General features: G+C 40.7%; 1 protein-coding gene across 1 annotated transcript in view; it reads left to right on the top strand.

Moving 5' to 3' along the window:
- The window catches only part of LOC102294236 (protein shisa-8), a 116,408-nt gene extending 106,472 nt beyond the window's left edge, over positions 1 to 9,936 (top strand). Inside the window, exon 5 of the mRNA XM_005945441.3 lies at positions 4,087 to 9,936. Coding sequence (XP_005945503.1) covers positions 4,087 to 4,583 — 497 coding nt within the window. The 3' untranslated portion in view covers positions 4,584 to 9,936. The remainder of the gene's footprint in view (positions 1 to 4,086) is intronic.
- The last annotated feature ends 10,108 nt before the right edge of the window (positions 9,937 to 20,044 follow it).

The following is a 20,044-nucleotide window of genomic DNA, read 5'->3' as shown; positions in this document are numbered from 1 at the left end:
AATGCAGTGGCCCAGATTGGGCCCGTGGGCATCACTTCAAGCTGCCACTGGATAGAGAGCAAAAGCTTATGTTGTTGAAGAGTGTGGAATAAATGAAACAGAGAGCGGGAAACAAGCGGATGAGAAAGAGAGAGAGCAGATGGAGAGTGTGTGGAACGGACAAGATGGTGGGTAATACTGCCACAGAGGACCCTGCTGTCAGGTGCTTCTTCTGGCAACATGTGTGGAAACACTCAAATGGACAGTAACAGCAGTTGTTGTGAGAAGCAAGGGTGTGTTTAATTCATTGTGTCTCAGTATTTTCCCTTTTGTGTGCAACATTTGAATCAGTGTATCTGTCAAATTCTGCAAGCCTCATGGTGAAGTGCTTTACACCAAGGGCAGGGATACTGTGATTATAATCAAGAATCAAGAAATTGATTATTCAAGGAGGCGTGTCATTTTTAAAATCTACAATCAAGAGACGCCCTCGTGAATGTAAATACAGAGGGTTTATAACTGGTTACATTCAAGCAGGAAGGCAAGGTTAGACTTTGCCAAAAAAAAACAAACCATCTAAAAGAGCCTGCATAGTCCTGGAATAATTTTCTTTGGACAGGTGAAACCAAAATGAATGATGAGTAGGGAAAAGTCTGGATAAGGAGAGAAACGGCTAATTATCCAATCACATCATCTGTCTAGCATGGTGGAGGTAGTGTTATGGCATGGGTATGTAAGGCTGCCAGTGGAACCGCGCCACCAGCGTTTATTGAAGATATGACTGCTGATAGAAGCACCAGAAGTTTCGTCAAAGGGCGTGGCCGTGGCACCAGATTAAATTTTGGTCATTTTGGTAAATTTTTTTACTTGTTCTTATTACCACATACATGGTCCGATCTGGACCACACATCTCTTTAACTGCAATATTTGACAATGGCCACAGTGCCACCTATTGGGAACAGGAAATGTCATGTTTCAAGGCGGATGGTCACAACAACCTCAAATTTGTCCAGGAAAGCCATAATCAATCATTCGCCATGAAGCAGGAAACTGTTATAATTCAAAGACAAATTGTTCATACTCTTACTTCACAGACATGATCAGAGTCTGGACCTGAACAGGTTAACATGCCTTAGTCAGCAATAGTTAGAATGCCACCTAGTGGAAGGAGGTAAAATTCAGTAGGCTATAATCATCATCCAATCTAGATGAAACTTTAATAGGTTGTTCCACACATGACATACATCAGTGTGACATACGGTTAACTGGGATATTCAATTCCCAAATAGTGGGTATAGGAGATGTTCAGCGAGGCTGGACCGCACCAGAGAAAAAGGGCCCTCTCGTGGCTGCTTGCAGCTTTAATTAAATATGAAATTGAATACAGACAAACCAAACAGGTCCAACAAATTATTGAGCTAAGTGTGTGAATCCACACATACAGTTCACACTTGTGCATATTTGCAGACAGAGACACAGAAATGCAGACTAATCCTCATTTGTATCGTGCCAAAGTTAAATAAAAGCAGAACTCTTCTGCTAATCATTTGTTATAAATAGCCCCCAGTTCCTGTACTTTACTCATTTCTTGTTCCTGAAGTATTTTCTGTTCCTCTACAGAATTAACAGACTGAAAATGGCTGTAGTGCTGTTGGAATACTTGATGGTGCACTGAGAAATGCTAGAACCTGCTTAAATCCTTGAGCCAGCATGGAGAATTTTTCTGAGGGAGTAGATAATTTCCTGTAACTCTGTCTCCGTCGCCAACAGCTGCTGTTGAAGTACCCTAGAGTTACACAATGGACGCACAAAAGGGTTCAATAAGCAATTACAGCACTGTGATAGTGCTGGACAGCTTCCTGACATGTGTGAATGTGAGACTCGCCCTCTAGGTGTTTTTCTGGAAAGGCAAACATAAGGAAATGGTTTTAGTCATCTTGGCTAGAATATATTATTGAAATTGACAGATTTAGCTATGGAGCAGAAAAGTGGCCCTTGGCTAAACTTTTCATACAGTAAATAAATCAATGAATTTGGGGTCTGCAGCCACAAACGCCCACACACAGCCATCCACTGTCAAATTCAACAGTATAACGAGAAAAACAGATGCACAAGACTAACTTGATACAACAGGGGCTGAAAGCATGATGTTACGTCACGAGGAAAAGAAATGTACATTTAAGAGAGGCTGATTTAGAGCAATGAAGTCAGAAAAGGTGAAGAAAAAATAATAAAAATCATATAGCAGAATATTTTTCAAATATTTTTTTCTCTCCAGGAAAAGGGACTGATAAAATAGGGCCAAGCAAACAAGGTTGTAAGTGTCTTTAGGGCAGAGCATGTATGAGGGAAGTGGTGGCGGTGGTGGTGGTGTTGGGGGCGGTGGTGATGACCAAACAGCAGAGTCGAGTTCCACTCAGAGAGCTCACACTAATCTGACTCGACATGCTGAACCCGGTCTATTTTTATTCCTTACAAATCACTCCTTTTGCTCGGGACTCGCTCATGCCACTTTTTCCCCATAGTTTGTTGCTTGTATTTTTATTTGTCTCTTCTGCCTTACATCTATGGTCAGCAGGCACACAGATCAAAGAGCAAAGAGCAAATAGCAATCATACAAATGCTCACAAATTCTTTCTTTTTATTGGCTACCTGTTAATCTATCTGGAATTTGGTGACTGATAATAAAAAGATATTCTCTGACATTACAACCCAAACAAAAAAATTGCAAAAAATGAATAAATATTTGAATGCTCAAAGTATAAAAATATATGGGGTGGGTGGTGGTCTAGTGGTGGGGGTGGGGGTCTACATTCATATATCAAACCAAAAACAGTCTATATTTGACATTTGCTCATTGTTAGGACCACCTTTGAATCATCTATATCCACACATGAATAATCACTATATTTACTAGAAAATTATATGTTGTTACATGGGCACAGTTACATAGTGAGTGAGTCTAAAGAGAAACTTGATGACAATCAGGGTTAATTTGATCATTTCCATATGTCCATGTCTACTTTTGCACATAGTGAAGTGACTGTAATAAAGCGCCTTGTAAACAGTATAGATCAGTAATGAATGTATCGGTCTTTGATTTACTTTTGTTGCCGTTACTGATCAATTGGACAGCCTGATACAAATGTTTAGGATAGTACAGCACTATCCGGTCTTTAAGTCTAACGTCATTAGCCACGTCTGGGCCCAAACTCCGCTGCAGGTCTCAAAGTCAAACAATCACTGCGACATCACTAAGAGTTGAAGAACTGTCTAAATTCTTTCATCTGTAATAAAATGTGGCTTGTCTACCAGGTGTAACAATTAGGTTTAACATCCAAGCATCCATGAAAACAGAATTTATTAAATTTAACAGAGTTAGAAGTTAGCAGGAAATTAGCTCACTAGTTTCCACCTAAACATGATATACCATGTTCTGACTCAGGGATTTCAGAAAAATAATTAAACATACAGCTCTGCTATCAAACTTCTGACACAAATGAAGATAGAAAACTAAACAGCAGTGTCGTTTTGTAGGATTACTGAAATTTGGCTAGCTGGTATATAATGACGTGCTATGTGATCGCTAGCAACACAGCTATGTTAGCATAACATAAACACAGTGAAGCTGGAGGACGAACGCTAACTTTTTCCACTGGATAAAAGTTGGGGGTTCCCGATGGTTAGGGACAAATGCAATCGCATGGCAGGATGCTGTAAACGGACCGAACTTCAGTCAGGAGAACAACTGAGATAATCCATCCACAATACGAGGTTAGCCATTAATATACTGCTGGCATGGGCTGGGCTGTAGTTACATCATAAGGTTTTAAAAACTGAGCTTTAAAATGAATAACCGTAATAGAAACCAAGAGAGGCCGACAGTGATGACTGTTTTAGGGGCTTGTTGAGATTAAATAGAACAAGATACAAACCATTAAAACATGTTCAAAACACAACAGCCTTATTAAATGCAGAGTTGGTTGGGCCCGGAAGCAAGATCATGTCATCACTTAAAGACCGGATAGAACTGATTATGGTAATATTGTAATTATATAATATCAAAATATAACCACCTCTTTGTCTTGTTCTGTCCTTTTCGTCTAGACACAACTCCAAGAGACTACTACAAGAGCTACCCAATGGTAGACTACACCCACCGCCAGTCTCCTCCCACCTTCCAGCCTATCAACTTCCACCCCAAGGACAAGCCCTTCCTCCCACCACCAGATGTCCATGCACCTTTAGCCATTACCATCAACGCCTCCCAGATTCCCAAACCTAAGATCTCCAAGACCAACACTCACCCACTCACCTCCAGCTCAGCCTTCAAAGCATGGGACCCAAGTAAGAGCCACATTCAGCACCCGGCAGCCTCCCACATGGGCCTTGGCGGGCAACAGCATCACCCTATCCAACAGCAGCAGCACCAGACACTGCACCAACAGAACAGCAGGCGCCAGGCCTACTCCAACAAGAGGCAGTTCAGCATTGAAACGCTGCCCGAGCTCTTCTCGCAGCCGCTGGGCTACGGCCATTCGCCGCATATGCACCCCAAGCACAAGGGACTGGCCACTAACAGCAAAACAGAGGTCACTGTGTGAACATGGGGCAGGATTGATGAACAGACAGAAGACAAAAATGGAGCAGTTGAGGGGAAATGTTCTAATATCTTTTATATCCTCAGTTATAATGGTGTGCTGGAGCAAGCAAATATCGTATCTGGAATTTTTTTTAACTCTGCATTTTCCTTGTCATTGTTACCAAGAATAACAATAATGTGAGTGATATTTGTGTACTTTTACGACCACTAGAGCAAAACAGATAAGTTGCAGATAAGCTGTGAAGGTGGTGGATTAGTGGATTATTTGCTTTGACTCTTTGAACCCAGCAGCGTCTCTAAATAATTGAGTGGCAGTTGGCACAGCTCTCTCCTCCGTCTCCTCTCAAGCCCCTTGTACCTCGGTGACATTTTGCTCAGGTGCCGAGTGCCCTTCCACTATGTACAAATGTTCAAATTCAACTCATACACGCTTTACCCCTCAAACTGGCCCAGACTCTGACACTGACAGGAGAGGAGGGTAGAGGAGTGTGTCCCCCAAGACTCTAGCTTCCCATCAGTAGACACAATGCCATTGTGTTTTCACCACTCATTGCCCTCCAGCCCTCCAAAGAATGAGATATCAGCCTCGCAATTCATACTAGAGTGGAGGGCAGGATAGTGTGGGAGGGATTCATCTCATTCCAGGCGCAAGTGAGATGAGAAAGATAAGAAAAAATGAGGCATGCATACACATGCACATACTACACACTTGTCAAAAATTATACAAGGTTCCCAGCAGTGTCAAGAGACCACAGAAAACCCCACCTCCATCCGAAAAACTGGGCAAATGAACAGGCCAGCCCTTTAGTTATTTGTGGCAGCATGTTGAATAGCAAATTTCAGTCACAGTCTCTTGTGACGTTGTGGATATTTTTACCTCTACATGAAGCCGAGGATATGTTACAATACCTAGAAAAGGGGCAAAGGGATCATCCCGAAATGTCATTGCAAAGTCAGTGAATTCTTTCCATTTCACAAATGCATCACAGAAAAGTCAGCTAATCCTGCACATTAGTACAGACATGGATTTTCTCTGACCCCAGAAATCCGCTTTGTTATTTTTGGTGCCATACATTTGCAAAGATACATTTTCATAATTAGACACTAATGATTAACATAATTCTGGATGTAGGAAGAGAGTGATGTGATGCATTCAGGAACCTTTTTCCCTGCTGTTTGATGCATGGAGATATTTCTGCAAAACTAACATAATCTGAAAGGCTGAAACCAACTGTACATAGTACACTGCAGTTTACTTCACTTCCTCTTAACAAAGTGCTCAAACACTATAAGTTAATAACTGCTTCCACGTGCATACACAGCAGCATAAATCAGTGGATTTCTGGGAGATAACGCTTCAAACTGTTGAATACTGACATAAAAAATTAACCAGGTCTCGATTTATACCAAGGGCCAAAAGTAGAAATTAATACCCATTGATAATCATACGTGGTAACGTAAACAACCCATCGATGCTCATTCTACATTTTAATAAATAAATTTTATCTTTTCATCTTAGAAAAAATCCCTTTTTGTTTCAATTTGGTTTGCTGTCTCTCTATGTTTGGTGAACACAGGAGTTCTGCACCAGCTAATTGTTAATTTATCTTATTTATAGGTTGTCTTCTTAGCTAGCTTGCTAGCCATGAATAATAGCATTTAAAAACAAATACATTAAACACAACAAACGTTAGTTATCAGCTTTATCATGAGTGTAGTTAGCCATCAACTCTTATTTTCACTTTTAGTTAATCTTAGAAAAACCTTTTTGAAGATTTTCGCCAAATTCTTGCAACAATGTCAGCTAGCATAAATTTGGCATGACCCTTACAGGCACAATAGCTAAACACAAGGAAATAATGGAAATTTGCCCATGTTAAAAGTTCCAACCATAAAAGGCACCTTTTGTACCTTTACCTAATTGCTATTCCAGAGGAGTAACTAGAAATACTGTTTTTTTTTTAAGTAGAATTTCTCGAGTAGTTTGCCAAATAGCAGTTTTTTGATAGCTTAAGTATAAAAAAAAACGCAATAATGCTTTCATCCTTCAGAATCCCTTACCATCCCACCACTTATTTCCAATTCCTCCTCCTCAATATAGACCAATCCAACAGCCAGTCTGACTCACTGATTGAATTCACCTTCATTTGTTATCACTGGGACACCAGCTATTCCGCAGTGCATATGCCTGGCTCATGCTACAGCGCATCCGGCAGGTGGTGGAACCTCATCAAACGGCACCGCTTAACAGAGTCGCACATTATTTGGCACTTTTTCTCTCTTTCCCTCCCTTTCTGTCTCTCCATCTATCTCTCTTCTTTCACTCTGTATCTCACTTGCTTTCTCTTACTTGTAGTGTCCTAGCAGACTTTCTTCTACTGCCCGACCTCCCTTTGTGCATCCATATCCAGGAAGGGTTGAGCAGTGGGTACGAAGCACTCTCCCTGATGTTTGGTACCCACTGCTCCAAGCTGTTGTAAACGTGATAGTCTCACTGGGTCTTCATAGTGTGTTTGAGCATGTACAAGGAGAAAACTATAATTAATGACAGAGCCAGTCAAAGCATGGCAGGCTCCAGATTCATCCTCACTACACCACACCGCACAAGCGCTCACACAAAAACGATTACATTCATACGCACATGCACAAGCTAGCATCCACAAACACAAGCTGTGGCATCAATGACCAAATGCTTTGCAATATATTATTCATATCTGGAGATTTGCTGATGCCAAGCTTAAAGAAGTAAAGTGGATTTTATGTAAGACAGATTTAAATTTTTGAGAAGATTTTGTTTGTTTGTTTTACTTGCCAGCAGAAATGTCAGTCAGCCAAATTCCCCAATTTGCATCTCAATTATATTGGAGCTGTGAATGTGCACAAGCAAATAAAATGAGCAGCAGGGTAAAACTTTAACGAGCAAGAATCAAGTAGCAGTATAATGCTCACTTGTAATGCTGCAATGGCTTCTCCACTTTACCTCTCCAAGATGTGAAAAACCTGTTAGGCAAGCTGTTGGACTGGTGGTAGGGGATGGCATGCTTTTGTAATAGGGGATCAGTAGAGAATGGGGATCATGAATACAAAAGCATCAATGGGATATGCATGCTGTGAATATGCATCAAACACATCTGTGCTTATGCTTTCGCCAGCACTGCACAGTATTCAGTGCACCACAATGCCGCAGCTTCTCTTGCGTGGCTTCACCATCTCTTTGACTTTTATTTTCTCGAGGTGCCACATTTTTTAGTGGGTCACTTCATATGAAAAGCTTTCTGGCCTCTAAAATCCCTACCAAACCGTTCTGTGGGCTCTCTCCCTAATCAGTCGGAATGCATAAGAGGTTGAGAATAAATAAGGAATGACAGCGAGTAAACAAGCAATATGCATCAGTGAAGCAATAAGCGCTAAACCTCCCTCGCCCTATCTCTCTCTTTCTGTTTGCCTATTTGGAGCCCTCCTCAGAGTTTAAGGCTGGGTGCTACTAAGGGCACGGGTGTCAAAAACGACGCAGAGCTGAGTGAAAGAATGAGCTGTGCAGAGGGCTTGAGACAAAAAAATGAAGGCGATGAGATGAGAAAAGAGAAACGTGGCTGTACGAACACAGCCGATATCGCGATGGTTGTTTTTCATTCTGACTTGTCTGGGTGGTCTAAAAACATTCATTCTGGGTCTTATCGCTGTGCATTCAAGCAACCAGCTATCAAAAACGCTTTGTGACTGTAGCTGGGAGTCGAATATGGTGTTTACTCTGATTTGCACAACAACAAAATCAGGAACTGGACCTTGTACTCACTGGCTGGCCTCAGAGGGCGTGAAGCTTGTGCTACCCAACAACTCGGAGGTTGAACAGAATGCCAACACAGGCTCCAGGATTTGCAATTAAGGAGCAGAGTTAGTCCTTCAGGACAAGCAAAGCCTGAGGACAGGCTACCAGCAAAGTGAAAGAGACTGGCAACTTGAAAGCTTTGCTCGGATTTTGTTAGCTGTCATGTCTCGCGGAGATGGCTGACAGCGAGCGCTGTGAACGCCTGCTTCTTGAATTGTTCATTTTGTGAGATCCGTATCACAGCTGCAATCTTGCTGATGTACTGGAAAACAATGGCACCTTTCAGTGTTAATTTCCCAATGGACAGCGAATGGACAGTGAAGGATGTGTTTTTACATCAACGATGGATGAACCTTAATGACTCCCTTCAAGCAAATGACATACATGTACCAACATCCACACACACCTGAAACAAGACACAAGAGCCACAGAGGTATAACGCTACTTATATCCTAAACACAAAGTCTCCAACTTTGTGATATGAAGCAGGACCAAAAGCCTTGAATCAGGAGAAACTGAGTACACCTAACTGATGCTTAAACATCCAAAACGGTGAGAATGCTGGGACTGCTTTGGATCATCAGCTTAGAGTGAATTTACTCAATCTCTCCTGATTACGACAGACTGTGGCATTGCTCGCTCGAGTCAGAGCTAACTGACTGTTGTTTGTAAAACTTCCTCTCTATAAAAGAATCATCAAGTATTCTACGGCAGGTTATCTGAATGCAACCTGGTAGACATACTTGGGCTCCATGATCCCGAGCAATATATAGATTATGTTGTATGGTTCGATTGTTTCTTTGTTTTCTGTCCGTTTTTGTACGGTGTTTTTCAATGATTGAATAACGGAAAAATTTTGAAGAGCTTCCAGATTTCATGGCCGCACCCCTTGCCCCCGCCCCTCGCAATCACCTAGCACATGCCATACAATGTAACGTCAAGCAGATGAATTACATTATATGCCATGTGTTTGAAGCTTGTACGGTATACATGCACTCATATATTTAATGTTAAATGATATTGCATTGTATCCAAGTGCTTTGCCAACACATTCGCTGAAAGTGAAAGGAAGACTCAGCGGTTTCTTGTACAGCTTTTGCATCTGCAAAAAAAAAAAAAGACAAAGACAAAAAAAAAAGTAATGCGTCGTCTCATAATAATTTGTAATAGGCAGCAATAGGCTGCCTTGGATTGCTATGTAATACTTGTGTTTATATGTATCCTATACCATTTGTCTGCTGTGAAATTCGTTGACTACTCAGCTTACATAAGGGCTTTTTATAGATATATAAAAGCAGACTGGGCAATCTGACGTCACTCTGTAACTCAAGACAAATTTCTTCAGATTTTTTGTTTTTATGTTTGTTTTTTTAGGGATGAAGGGATATGAACAGAATTTTCACGCATACAAAATGCTATATAATAAAGTTTTGACTGCCAAACTACAATGTCTATAGGCACTCATACTGCATTGGCCCATGTGTCTTGTTTGAATAAATCTTTCAAGAAATATAGCATTTGTTAATCGTACCTGTGTCTGCTGGCTGTTTCTTTCTAAGAGTCATGTTGCTTTAGGAAACTGTTTATCTCACACCTTTTAGCACCATTCTTTGCCTAAATGATATAACAGGCATGGTAAACAGACAGTTAATTCTAAAGTTTTACCTAATGGGATGTAATAAAAATCATCTGGTCCTTAAAAAAGTACAACCTCTAATGAATTATGGACTTTCTAATACTTGGAAATGCCCATTTAACCTTTCCCAGATTGATGGGTAGTAGACTGCCTCCTTAGGATCATTGCTAATTTCTTCCCTCCTTGGCATAAAGCTCAATGCTCCCGCAAACTGCCAAAACTTCTGCTTTTATAGACGTGCTCACACTTGCTGATGATCAATTAATCAAGTGCACTTCACTAGCAGCATCTGGCTGCTACTTAGCCTCTAAATTCCTATGGAAGTAGTGAGGATATTCTTGGTTCTTTACACACTGATTCTACATCTTGATGACACAGTGTAATATGTTTTGTATTTACCTCATTTAGATGATTTCTTTTCTGTCCTTATACATAAAACTGAAAGAGCATGTAGTTTTCTTTTAACTTTGACATATGGACTATATACTACAGTATAAAAAACTCAGCAGCAATTTAGCTTAACTTTGCATGAAGACAGGAAAAAGTCTGCCTTTGCACAAAAGTTAGAAAATCCAATATCTACCACTGACCCTTACGGTGTGTTCACACCGAACGCGATAGACGCGAACAGAGCGTCAGGTTTACATGTAAAGTCAATGGAAAAGCGCGATGACCCGCGATTGCGGCTCCCGCGAAAATTCGGAAGCAGATTTGCGTCGCCAAAACGCCAGAAACGCACGTCAGTCTAGCGCGTTTGGAGTGTTTGACTCGCAAAAAAAAACACGCGCGTGAGTTTTTGTGTTGCATTTTGTGCATACGCGCGTTACGCGTCTACCGCTCGAGTTGGAAAAATCTGAACTCCAGTGTCAAGTCGCGCCGCGACAACCAATCAGGAGCCTGGTGACGTGGCTGTGACTTAAGTCAAAGGGGCAGATCCAGCCAAAGCCCTTCATTCTTCAATGGATGGAAGGCTAATCAACGCCGTAGCAAACGTAGCTGTACGACACCAGCTGCTTTCTGTACCGAGACAGGAATATAAAGGACCGAGCTTGGAGGAAGATATGTGAAGAGATCGGGCAACCTGGTAAGTTCATTCATTTCTCTTTTGAAAGTTTTCGCTGACCCGGGGAAGCCGCACAAAAGCTAGCAAGCCACCGCTATTTTCCCACTGAGGTACAAATACCGTTCTTCTTTTATGCATGTTGTCATATAGGAATATATTTTGTTTATTAATAAACAGCACACAATGGTCCCGCTCATTCGTCACTGCTTCGCTTTTTCGCTGATTTTCTTTTTCTTTTCTTGCACTGTACAGCATTGCATTCTGCAGCCTGATTGACAAATCTCCTTCGTGTCGTGTCTCCTGCGCTTGCCAAATTCATCATGTTTGGTTTTGATAACCATCACGTCCAATAGAAAAAACAGCACAAAAATACCCATAACTATGACCCTCATTCGGAAATAGACACCTGTAAAGGTGTGTTCACACTGAACGCAATAGACGCGAACGAAAACGCCCCTAATTTGACGCGTGCACATTCGCACCTCAACGTGTGTCCAAGAAAAATCCATCGCGCCTCAAAATTGCATATTTTGACGCGCATGAACCGGAAATGTGGGAGGAAGTTGTGCCAGACCGGTATCTTCGCGATTCAAGCGATTCAAACGATTCAAACGCTTCAAACGTGCTAGACTGATGTGCGTTTCAGGCGTTTTGGCGACGCAAATCTGCTTCCGAATTTTCGCGGGAGCCGCAATCGCGGGTCATCGCGCTTTTCCATTGACTTTACATGTAAACCTGACGCTCTGTTCACGTCTATCGCGTTCGGTGTGAACACACCGTTAAGCATGTTTATTAGCAATTATAGCATGTTTGTTTACTTGTACACACTTGTATGTTTGTAACATATAAAATCCTAATTTTTTACATTTATTTTGGTACTGCAAATGATTGCACAGAGTCCATGAAAGATACTGCGATGCCATCAAATAGTTGGTAGATTCCCATATTGTATCCTTGAGTTCGACATTTTGGCTGTCAGCACCTTGGGTTTGAAACCTGATGTATGAGGGGTGGATCCACTGCATATTCATCAGGCAGACACTGCTGACTCATCAGTATCAAAGCAGTCACACAAATTAAGTATACTTTTAGTAAGTAATTTTACCGAAATTTTGACCACAATTTATGAAATTAAGTAAGTAAATTAAGCAATTAACTAAGAACACAGATTTATTAGGAATGTGTTTACTTATTTCACAGTGAGCAACACTGTTTTTTTTCTCAGCAGCAAGAATGAAGATTGAAGATACGTCCACAGTTTTCACAACCAGAGTCTGCATCCATCTTTTGTTTGGTCAGAATAGAGCAGGAGCTTTCAAAAACTAATGTCCTAGTCTAACAGTATCTAAGGTAGCCCAGGCACAACAATCCATAAGGACACAGAATGTGCCAAAGATCAAAAACTAGCCACAGTAGCTTAAAACAGTAGCCTATCCCAGCTGTCTTAGGGCAAGAGGCAGGGTACACCCTGGAGAGGTCGCCAATCTGTCGCAGGGCTATGCCATTAGACAGTTCCTGCAGTTTTGTAATTAAAATGGAACTTGCTTCTAGTACCTGTCAATTCACAGGATGAAGCATTTCACTAACGTCACACCTCAAACAGACCAGTAGCTGTGACCTTACTCCCCAGTTTAAGCTGGACAAGATAGATTGATTTGTGACTGTGATCTTGGAATTCTTGACAGAATCAGTACATTCATCGGGCAGCTCAAACTGACCAGCACCAGACTCTTGGTGTATAGCTTACTGTAACCATCCATCCATTTTCTTAACCACTTGTCCAATGCAAATAACACGGTGGGCTGGAAGCTATCCCATCATAGGGCAAGAGACGGGCTCATCCTTGACTTGCTGCCAGCCTCCAGTCTATTGCAACTGCTGCAGCTAATCTATCGGAAAACTGAACAAGGTCATAGTTGGTGCAGGTGTCAGAAAACATCCTGGGATTTGCAAAAACTAAGTCACTTAAAGGAGAAGGGAGGGAAATAGGTTCAAGAGCAGGGTAAATTATAGCACTTCATCACCAGCGTAACCCTTATAAGCACTGAGTGTCATAAACTGATGATGAAAATAAGTACAGGATTACACAAGAATTAAGGTTTCCCCCAAAATTTCCTGCTTAATTAGTTTTGACAACAACACTCATGGCAGCTCTAGCAAGGAAACTGCCAAAAGATCTGCTTCAAGCTTTCATATGACCCAGTTTAGAGTTCCCAAGCATGAATCCCTGCAGAATATTCTCTCAGGTTTATTGGTAAATGACACACATTCAAACCTCCAAATACAGAAAGTCAGAAAATCTAACAAAAACACATACCAGCAGGACAGAATGTAAAAAAAGAGTAAAAAATCTTTACCCCATCCTTTCACATATCTGTATTTTCTGCCTCTCTTCTCTGCTTTCTTGTCTCACACAACAACAAAGTCTGGGTCTCCCAAAGAAGCGTGTTGCCATTTAATTTGTTCTGACATTGTTTGGGATCTGACTATGTTTGCCGTGGGTTATAACCGAGCTGGCAGTGCTGTGTTTTAAGTGTGCAATGTCCTCTGACTGCATGTGAAACCGTTTGCGTTGTCTCGTCTCTTTAAAAGATCAATTCTTTTTGAGAGCAAATCTCGATTTTTAATACAAACTACTCACTTAGGCCATTATCTTCAATTACTAAAAGCTAAGTATGGCTGTATGGGAAAAGCAAAAGGTGAAAAGCAGCTATTCAAGGTTGCGCCAGTGCTTTGGCTCACCTGGAGGTAATATCAATGTCTTTACCACATCAGGTCCTATTTCAGTTAGAGCAACCCGGATAGGATGACCTGTCACAGGGTTTAACACAAAAACAAACAGAACAAAAGAGACTTGCTGTCAAAACAGGAAAGCGACGCTGTTTCTGAGAAGAAGACAACAAAAAAAACACACAGCAGGGGTGTCATGCAAACAGTTACAAACTAAGTTTTGCTCATAAAAGTGTTACGGGGGTGATGAGTAAGAGAACCCAGACGCGGATCGCTCGTTAAGATTGAACAGTGTCTTTATTTACAGTGAAGCAAATCCAAAGTAATCCATAGTGCTAAGTCCCTTCCGTGCTCCCCTCGTGTGTCCATACAACTTTCGTGAACAGTGAAGTCTCTCCTCTCTTATCTCCGTCTCACTCGTAGCCTGGAAAAAAGGCAAACAGATGCGGTTAGCCTCCCTCCGCTATCAAACGTTTGTCTAACACTCGCTGAATTCGAGTCACTACCCGGCTTGGTGGAATACTCCAGCGCTGTCTGTCACTCAGCCACACCATTAAATAGTTCTGTCACAACGGTGGATGATTGGCAGCAGCTGGCGAGGAATTAGTTGCAGGTGGGACCACTCAGAGTGGCGGAACTTCCGGGTCGGACATCTCCCGTTGCTACGCAACCGCGTAACAACTACAACGGAGACAAAAACAGAGCAGGAGAACAAACACATACACACACACACAGGTCGCCGGTCGGGGCACCGTCGAACCTGACAAAAAGAGTTGTAGAAATATCCCAGGCAGGGCAAAAAAGGGGCATTACTAAATTAGGGGTTTAGGCCGACTACTAAGGAGTAGTGAACCCTTTGTTTTTAAACTACTGCTCTGTGATTGTTTTGAATCTTTAAATCGAGCAACACCCTGTTAAACATACAGTGTTTTCATTAAATATTTAATTGGAAATATTCATAAAAGGTGTTTAATGCAGTGAGGTGAACAGAAAATAATCCATATATGCAAAAATAATCCAAGTCTGCACTTTGATCAACGATTCAAGATATTTTATTGTCATCATGCAGTCGCGATACAAATCTGTGAGTGCTTCCGAGCTTGAAATATCATAAAACACAAAACAAAACATGAACATAATGGTAAATGGCCTGTATTTATATAGCGCTTTACTAGTCCCTAAGGACCCCAAAGCGCTTTACAATCATTCCATCACACACTGGTGATGGCAAGCTACATTGTAGCCACAGCCACCCTGGGGCGCACTGACAGAGGCGAGGCTGCCGGACACTGGCGCCACCGGGCCCTCTGACCACCACCAGTAGGCAACGGGTGAAGTGTCTTGCCCAAGGACACAACGACCGAGACTGTCCAAGCCGGGGCTCGAACCGGCAACCTTCCGATTACAAGGCGAACTCCCAACTCTTGAGCCACGATCGCCCTGAGATGTGTCGAAGCATGCAAAGAAATGGCTTAACTGTTTGTCACACTTATAGTCACTTATTGCTATTGTTATTATTCATTGCGCTTTTGTTGTCAGTGTTCCTGAATGTGCTGTTTGTATTTGTGTTTAAATGAATAATTCAGTAGGAATAACTGATGAGAGGAAACATAAAATTAGGAAAAGAGCAAATATTTATTTAACTAATGACCACTGAAGATGGTTTTCCCTAGACAAGACAGTGTGTGTGTGTGTGTGTGTGTGTGTGTGTGTGTGTGTGTGAGAGAGAGAGAGAGAGAGAGAGAGAGAGAATGCCACTGATGAAGGCTCTAACAGGAAAGGTCAAAACCCTGTGTTCTTCACATCTGCCACCCACCTACTACTACTGAGCCACTGGACCAAAGGTAATAAACAGGTCAACACAAATACACTGAAAAGTTTTGTTTTCACTGTTACTTATTGAATTTTGGTTTGAGTGTTTGTAAGTATTACACATTTTGGTGTACAGAGCCGATACTCTTTGTTTATTTTTAGATTAGGCAATGTCTTGAAATCAGAAAGACACAAAACTGTTACTCTGACAGTTTCACATGGTTCGACTGTTTGGTGGGCAGCACAAAGAAGCAGGGGAGGACAAGCCAGTCATGTAACAGACAATCACTGTAATCGACACATCAATGGCATTAAATACAGTACTTCATATGGGGTTATTAAATCATCACTTGTAAGAATTCAGTGTTTGAAATGGGTCCATTATGTTGACACACGTGTAAACCTTATGTCCCTTGTAATAGATTTTTCACATCAAACCAATTGCTTTGTATCACTAATAAACACTAATGCTATAATATCCATACAATATAAGATCTACTTTCTGGGCATAGCATGCCAGGAAAATGAATGTCATGCCAGAGGAACAGCTCCAAAGGCGACGAGGGAGTAAGACAAGGAGAGAAAGGTCGCTTACTGTAGCTGCCTGGTTGTGGAACTAGTGCCTTAAGCGCAGAGCTTTGACCTTTAACAGTGGATCAATCACTGACAGTATGGTACAAGAATATCACTTTAATTATTCCATATTTTATTTGCTTTACCTTTTTATTTTTTGGGGAGAAAATGTATTATTATGTCTTATAATATGAGTGAAAAGGTTTTTATTCCTATTAGAGTGTCCTGGATTACTCTCTGAGGCCTATACTCTAAGACTTCCGTAACTCAGAAATGGCAAACCAGATTTAGTTGAAAAAATAAATGTCGGTTACATAATTATATTAATTTCAATGATGGTTTTCTTTCTAATTGCTAATAGTTGGGGGTATTAGCAAGTAAAAACAAAATTATCTTTTCTTATTGTCTGGGGTTAGAGTTTGGTTAAGGGCTGAGGCTGACACTAATGATGACTCACAGCTCAGGGGGTGCTGATATATTCTAGCATACCTGTGTTTATGTGACCACCATTTATATATGTCCAAATTGCATTAATGGAATATGGTAGCGATTAATTCTTATGATGTTATAGCCATGTCAAAATTGAGCAACTGTATAAGCTGCCTTTATTTATTTGTGGTACCTTAGAGATATTATGACTTTACACATTTTCAGTAGCCTGCATGCATTCTATCAGATATCGATCAAAACATTAGACACACGCTGCAGCTCTGTCACATTCAGCAGGCACGTTAGGGAAGATTCCACCTTTCACGGTAGGCTGCCTGATGCTTCTGCGAGGAATGGTTTTACCGTGTCCGTCACAGTGACAACAACCAATCACTCACAGGACAAGCTAACCGAATTTCAATTAGTAATTTGCATGAACTGTCTGTTAGCTATGGTCAAATAAAACAGAATGATTCTGCACTGCAATAACCAATTTTTTCTTCATTTTGAAGAACTCCAGAGTGACCAACTCACTTTGTTTTATATATATATACACCATATTTTTTGGACCATAAGGCGCACTGTTGATGAACGGGTCTGTTTTCATACATAACGTACACCAGATTATAAGGCGCATTAAGCGAAACAAAACAGTCAGATAAGTCAAAATTTACTCAACTCATTCTTCTTCCTTCCTCCACTTCTGTACCATTGATTCATTAATGCTGAATTCTCTCATAGCTGCTCTATTCCCATGTTGTTGCAGTATATTAATGACTAACCTCGTATTATGGATGGATTATCTCAGTTGTTCTCCTGACTGAAGTTTGGTCCGTTTACAGCATCCTGCCATGCGATTGCATTTGTCCCTAACCATCGGGAACCCTCACGTTAACTTTTATCGAGTGGAACAAAGTTAGCATTCATCCTCCAGCTTCACTGTGTTTATGTTATGCTAACATAGCTGTGTCACTAGCGATCACGTAGCACATCATTATATACCAGCTAGCCCAACTTCAGTAACCCTACAAAAGTCACTGCTGTTTAGTTTTCTGTCTTCACTTATGTTGGAAGTGATAGCAGAGCTGTATGTTTTAAAATTTTAAGAAATCTTGCAGTCAGAACATGGTATGTCATGTTTAGGTGGAAACGAGCGAGCTAACTTAAATTTAGTAAATTCTGTTTTCATGGATGCCTGGATATTAAACTTAATTGTTGCGCCTAGTAAAGCAGCAACGCTGATCATTTTATTAAAGATGAAAGAATTTAGACAGTTTTTAACTCTCAGTGATGTCGCAGTGTCCGTTTAACTTTGGGAACTGAAGCGGATGGAGTTTTGGACCCAGATTACTCCGTGAGCCATAACGCTCCGACAATCCATCAAGCGGTGTGACGTCGTAGCTTACCAAAGTCGTAGTAAAACATTTTTTGACAGCTTTTTGAGCGCCGTGTACCACATAAAATCAGTTTGAGGTCAGTAAGCACAACCAAAATTCATACATAAGGCGCACCGGATTATAAGGCGCACTGTCAATTGTTGAGAAACAGGATTTGAAGTGCCTCCTATAGTGCGGAAAATACGGTATTTTACAACTTGGTTTGACCGCTCCGTGAATCGCTACCTTATTGTGGTGGAGGGGTTTGTGTGTCCCGGGGATCCCAGAGGCTATGTTGTCGGGGGACTTCCACCCCCTGGTAGGGTCTCCCATGGAAAATTGGTACCTGGGTGAGGGACCCAGGGACCTTGGGTGGGGAAGGAGCCAGAGCTAGTGCGTGAGATTGAGAGGTACAATAGAACAAAAAACATAATTACAGATTCAACAGCACTTCTTCCTATAGTTACTTGGATTCAGTCCTCACTATATTTAACTGAAAAACTGTAACTAATTGCTTCTACAGTAGGTTATGTCCTTACATCCTCAAATCCAGTTAAGAATGTCTGATTCAATTTATTTTCAACCCAAAGCACCCACTGAACATCTTTTAAATTAACAACTTAATTAATTTTGACAGTGATAATACGATCGCACATTTATCCTGGGAAAAAAGGACATAATGTGTAGATTAAACCTTTCATTATTTTTGACCTGAAGAAATGTGTTACGGTACATAAAGAGGATTAAAGTGACTTAGAGAAAAACAAGATTATGACGACATATGGTGGGCAATACTCTAACAAGATTTTGTATTCATAATGTTGCCCCGTGTGCATACAAACATTCAGCTAATGTGGTCCTTTATGTTCAAGGCCAAAAGAAATGGAGGAAAATAAGCATATCAAATGTGCAAGTAGCAAAACAGACAATCAATTCCTGCACCAAGTAACCCAGCCGAGAGGTACAGCAGGATGTAGATAAGTTACTGAGGGACAGCTACTCTTATAAAATAAATGACGTTTTAACAAAGCACTCTCCACAGAAATAAATGACTTCCTCCTCCTGGTATTGCAAAAAGGCTTAAAAAATTTAGTTGTAATTTATTTACATTAAGTGCTGTTAACCCTTGTGTGGTGTTTGGGTGCAATGAACTCTTTGTTTAGTAAGCAAAAATGGCTGGTTTGTTCAGATACACAAACCAAGCATACCTAATAAGCTAGATTTCAATAAAGGTAAATATTTGGGGCACTTGGGAAAAAGTCAAGTGTTTGATGTGGGCATTTTTTGCACCTCACTGTGCAATACCTTTTGTGCAATACTTTTGTAAATAGTCAACAGTGCAATAGACCTCAATACTTGAAATGTGCAATTCACTTGTATTTTTATTTTTTATTCCTATTTATTCTATTTATCCCCTTCGTATATTTTATTTATATTGTCTCTTTATTTATATATGTGTGTGTGTGTATATATATAATATTCTGTAACTCTGTAACTTCGGTCGTTGCTGTGCTTTTTTGGAAATCGAATTTCCCAGAGGAACCCACCCGAGGGATTAATAAAGTTCTATCTCTTTTTCTGTGCAGCCCTCAGTCTTGGCGTGTGAAACTGGAACCCAGTCCTAAAAAACTGACACTCCCTGTTTAAATCTTCATTTGTCAAATCATTTTTTTAATGTTTGTCCCTGTATGTATATAATCATTTAAACTCAATCCCCCTTTGACTGATTTTACGTGACTATGATGGTTTTTTCCCTTACAAATGTAATAAATCAAACAAATTTGACTTTTATTTATACATGTGAAAAAATGGAAGTTATAGGAAACTTTCATATTAATGAAATCAGAGACACCACATCTGTGAATATGACAACACAATAATAACTCTATACAACTGCAATCACAAATAATAATTCACATACAATATAGGCACTCAGTGGATGTCTGTCATCGATATTGCTACTAAATAAAGATAAACATTAGAAACATTAAAAACACCACTGTCACATGGCCAA

The sequence above is a fragment of the Haplochromis burtoni genome, unplaced genomic scaffold (assembly GCF_018398535.1).
Source record: "Haplochromis burtoni strain Fernald_Lab_line unplaced genomic scaffold, NCSU_Asbu1 Contig_301, whole genome shotgun sequence".
NCBI lineage: Eukaryota > Metazoa > Chordata > Actinopteri > Cichliformes > Cichlidae > Haplochromis > Haplochromis burtoni.
This window is presented reverse-complemented; position numbering and strand designations above follow the sequence as displayed.